Source organism: Branchiostoma belcheri, unplaced genomic scaffold (assembly GCF_001625305.1).
Source record: "Branchiostoma belcheri isolate BF01 breed outbred unplaced genomic scaffold, Haploidv18h27 scaffold61, whole genome shotgun sequence".
NCBI lineage: Eukaryota > Metazoa > Chordata > Leptocardii > Amphioxiformes > Branchiostomatidae > Branchiostoma > Branchiostoma belcheri.
Genome location: NW_017804254.1, coordinates 1,351,342 through 1,356,183, shown reverse-complemented (window position 1 = coordinate 1,356,183; position 4,842 = coordinate 1,351,342). Strand labels below are relative to the sequence as shown.

The window sequence follows — 4,842 nt, the reverse complement described above, 5'->3', positions numbered from 1 at the left end:
GGGGGGGGGAAGCTATTGCATTTTGTCTTTTCCAAACACAAATGGAGGTCATTTCCTGCAACTTCAGTTCTACATTTTCTGTACAACTGCAGATGTATAAGGCAGTAGAAAGGTTCAAGATCTGTACTTAATTATCCTCATGTTCAAAAAAAATTCTACCCTTAATTTTGAAAAAATTGGGCATAGGTTCCCCGGATGACCCCCTAACCCGGGGGCCGAACGGTGCTTCCACAAGTTCAACAAGTGAAAAATACATGATACAAAATGTACATGTATTTACTACCTGGAACTTGGAGCAATTTATTCCAAAGATGTTAACTGACATTAATATATTAAAAACTAAACCAAATCCTATTTCTCAAACAAATCACATATTGACACATCTGAACAAATAAAAATGTGATCATGTTTATAAACTCCACTCAAAAACAATTTTTGACAGACACTCGGGTCACGGTACTAAGCGTGATAATCTCTAATATCTCATCTGATTCTCCCAATATGTAAAGGGTCTTTACAATGACAGCATCCAACCGCACATACATAGAAACAACAATATTACACAAGAAACCAATTAATTCGGAAAATTTCTCAGTAATGTTTGAAAATTAACCTTACTAAAATATAACTGAATTTTTATTTCAGTTGTAGCCGAAAAAATATTTTTCATGCGTTTAAAGTATCGTTTTAGCACTGTAATATGTACTTATTACATGTATCTATACATTTGGATGCTATCTTGACCTTTGACCATTGTTATTGTGAAAACAGGTCGGCCATGTTGTCTTTCTCGCCGTCTATTTTCGAGCCGTTTTTTCGAGCAAATTTCAACCGTTTTAAACATTTTACGGCCTCAAAAACTCATATAACGAGGAAAACAAGTTGTAGTTGTTATTTTCATGCGTAACATTTCTTCTGGGGATGGATTATTTTTCCGTCGAGCTGCCGAAAACTTAGCGCCATGCCGCAACCATGCGATCGGGCGCGGCCGGCCGGCGGGAGTTTTACTTTGTATCGGTGAGCTTTCGCGATGTAAACAAAGACAGTCGGAGTTGTTTACATGAAAATTTTGTTGTGAAACGCCAGCGGGGTGTCAGATTTTCTACCAATGACAACGTTTTCTTTGTGGCGTCATGGGGAGATCGACAATTCATCGTCAATTCACAGGATTGTGCCGACAATGGAAATTGAATAGCGGTCCGATCCGTGCAATTAGCGCTCGATCCACGCCGCCCGACCGAAGAAAATTGGAATGACGAGCACATTTATCGGGGATAAAATCCCCAATTTTGAAAACCGACCGCTAGCCGCTCGAAATTTTTGGTCGGCCCAAAAAAGGCTAGGGTCGGGGGGTTTTTCATAGGGTCGGTCGGGTAACCGGAAACACAACATTTTTTTTCCTAGGCCTTATGATAATAATCTAAACTACTATCAGTACAAATTATTGTGTTGTATCTGCATCTTTACACATATTTTGCTAACATTTTGCTAAAATCCAGGCAAGAAAGCTTATCTTGGCTACCAAAATATAAATCTGTTGTGTCTCTCTCAAACTAGATTAAACCAATACCCTACAAAACTCTGTGTCAATATTTTCATTGTTGGAGTTTTCCATGGTAACCACAGAGAAAGTAGTGAGGAAAGTGTAAGTAAGGGTAGACTGACCGATACATAACGTCTGTCCCAGCCCGGCCCTGGTGGTCTGGTGGACGGCTTCATACGTCAGAGTCCCTGACCTGGACACAATACCTGTGGACAAACAGAGCAGGCCCAGGGGTCAGTACTTGTATGTGGAGTGAAGGTTACACATTACCAAGATGACCCATCAAAGTGACCCTTCAAACTGACAAAAAAACTTAAGAGTGCCCACTTTTTACCTTAAATTTTCTTATGAGTTACAGTTGGACGGCAGACCAGCACACATTTATTACAATACCGGCAGGTGATGTGTAACACAATTTTGCAACTTGAGGTTGTTTGTTTGAACCATTCTTTATTTACTTAGTATGTGTACTTACCTATGTTTCCTTTTTGATGGATGTGTCCTGGCATGATTCCTATCTTACACTCTCCAGGCTGCAGGGACAAGACAGAGCAATGGTATCATTAAAACTCATCTCTGTGTAAAATACTTTCCTTTTCACACTAACCATGTACATGTATATAACACTACTAGCATTCTAGCCAGTATTCATCTTTCTGCCATTGACAGAATTTTGCTGCTCATGACAGAAAAAAATTTTGCCCAATCTGTCATCTTTGATGGACAAAAACCGTTATGTAAAGATAGTTGCCAGATATGGAAACTTCAAAGAGATGTCATTAAACCAAAATTACATGTAGTCTCCAATCAAAATTTGCCCCTCAAAATGCAGGAAACAGCAACTCTTAGAGGGTCAAGATTTCAAAATTTTCCTGGGGGAGTATGCCAGTTGCTTACCTTGATAATTCCTGGACAGTTGGGTCCGATGAGCCGTGTCTTGTCCTGCCTGACCAGTCGATGTTTGACCTTAACCATGTCCTGCTGGGGAATTCCCTCCGTGATGCACACCACCAGTGACATCTCCGCATCGATGGCTTCCAGGATGGCCTTCCCAGCAAACGGCGGCGGCACGTAGATGACAGACGCAACAGCGCCGGTGGCTTCTTTGGCCTAGTACAGATTCAACAACTCTCAGTCTCTTATTCAAAACCACATGAATGCTTTGAAAAATCGGGGTTCCTGTACACAACCACCTTCTTACCTCTGTAAACAGTGTTGTACAAGGTATTTTGTTGGGTGTGTCTGTGTGTTTGTCCTAAAATGTGCATAAGTTAAGAGGTTATAGATGGATTGTGATATTTTGTATGTGTGCAGGTCTTTGGAAAAGAAAAGTCTAGGCCAATTTTGTGCTTTTCTTGGTACTACAGCAAAACTTCTGTTAACCAAAGGAGAACATTGTTTTTGCTACGTTTCTTCTTCTTCTTGTCCAAAAAGTGACTTCTGACCTGACTGAACCAGACTGTCTCTCACCATGGTAACTGGTGTTGGGTTATATAAATTATAATGTTGCAATTTTATATTAGGAGGGATTTAGACTCCTGCCACCATATATGTGAATCTGTTTGAGTAAGAATTAACAGAGCAGACCATATGCAAAGGTAAACATTATGCATTTGCTTTGCAAATGTTACTTTTCTATTTTTTTTTGTCCTGGACATGCTATGGTCTTAATTTTCGGTGGTAGATAGCTTTTCATGTAAGGTGTTGTGTTACCTCTATGACGGAGTTGAAGACAGGTAGTCCGAGGTGAGTCTTCCCTCCCTTGCCTGGTGACACGCCTCCCACCATCTGAGAGCCATACTCTATCGACTGCTGGCTGTGAAATGTTCCCTGCGAAGAAAAAATAAAGACCGTTTCCTCTTAAGAGATGGTAGCGAATAAATCTTTAACTGTGAGCAGCACGATCAAGGCTTTGCAGTCATACATGCAACAGCTGCAAGGTCAGTGGTACCTTGTAGAACCTGAGCTGACCAAAAAATCTAGCTGATTACAGTAATACATGTACTAGTAGAGCCCGATGTTGGTTATGGTTACACACCATTGTGACTCTTCACACCCATACATATACAATCAAGCCTGGCATTGGAAAAAAAGGCCCATATAATATCTTAAGTACATGTACCTGTTTCCCAGTAAAGCCCTGGCAGATGACTTTGGTGTCCTTTCCTATGGCAAGGTTTGGTCGAGTTGCGGTGTAACAGTGCCTGACCCCCAACTGTTGGACTGCAACGGGATAAAAGTCAAGTTTCAACAATACTCCACCTTTGCAACAAAACTGGATCACAAAATATTATTCTTGGATTCAGCACTGGTGTTTCAGTCACTGAAACAACTTAAGTCAAGGCCATATATTTTCTTCCGCAAAATAGGCCACCAGTGCTGAGGCCAAGTGGACCGTTGATTAAGCACCGGAACAACTGTGCAGAATGAAAGACTTTTGTGAGATATTTGCCCTACTGTCTGATGTTCAAAGTGAACAAACCCCCTTCTCTTGATTTTGAACCAAGGAGTGTGAGTAATAAATGACTGTTTATGACCCCTGCTGAAATTGTCGACCTTCGTAAGTATTGATGCTGTCATCGGCACATCAATGGTCCAGTTTAAAAGCAAAACGGTAACTCCCAAAAAACTTCAAGGATATAATCTAGTTACTGTAGTAGTGCATTAGGTTTATTATTTATTATCAAGAGCATATCACTGACAAAATCTTAACCCCGTATCAGAGCGTTTCTATTTTCGGGCCATCCGCCGGCGCCCCATATACCCGACGACCTATGCTTTTGTAGCCCAGTTAAACAGTCCGCGATCGCACATACAATCTACAAACTTAGTCTTATCATGTTGGCGTGATTAATCCTGCTTTCTTTTTTTCTATTGGGCGTAAAGTTTCCAAAACTTACGACAATGTCGAAGGAAGAACCTGGAGGCCGCCATGTTGGAACTCTCGGTACTATAAGATTTCCCAGGATGCTCTATCCCCAAATCTCGCGAGAAGACGCGATAAATAACGTGAACACGGCGGGAAATATCCCGGATGTGGGTCGATGTCGCAAAGAAATGGCGGAGGTAAGTCACTAGTTGTGAAACAAACCAAACAAAAACGCTTAGGAAACCGACTTTAAGGTAGATAAATCTAAACGTACCTGTGGTTTGATGAAGCCTGATGTATACTCTTTTAGATAATTTAGATTCATAGGTCGCCCTGATCAGATAGGAGGCAAGGTGCCCGCCTGAATACACGATATGGCACACGGCTTCATCTAAAAATTATGCGAAAATCATACCTGTGCCCCCCCCCC

At 41.2% G+C, this 4,842-nt stretch overlaps 1 protein-coding gene across 2 annotated transcripts in view; it reads right to left on the bottom strand.

Annotated features, from left to right (window-relative positions):
* The window catches only part of LOC109482913 (succinate--CoA ligase [ADP/GDP-forming] subunit alpha, mitochondrial-like), an 8,359-nt gene extending 3,833 nt beyond the window's left edge, over positions 1-4,526 (bottom strand). For both annotated transcript variants that reach the window (XM_019785802.1, XM_019785803.1), the window contains exons 1-6: positions 4,444-4,526; positions 3,666-3,766; positions 3,257-3,373; positions 2,441-2,653; positions 2,019-2,076; positions 1,666-1,749 (exon numbers count right to left, since the gene is read on the bottom strand). In XM_019785802.1, the coding sequence (XP_019641361.1) occupies positions 1,666-1,749; positions 2,019-2,076; positions 2,441-2,653; positions 3,257-3,373; positions 3,666-3,766; positions 4,444-4,477 (607 nt within the window). In that variant the 5' untranslated portion in view covers positions 4,478-4,526. The remainder of the gene's footprint in view (positions 1-1,665; positions 1,750-2,018; positions 2,077-2,440; positions 2,654-3,256; positions 3,374-3,665; positions 3,767-4,443) is intronic.
* Between the last annotated feature and the right edge of the window lie 316 nt (positions 4,527-4,842).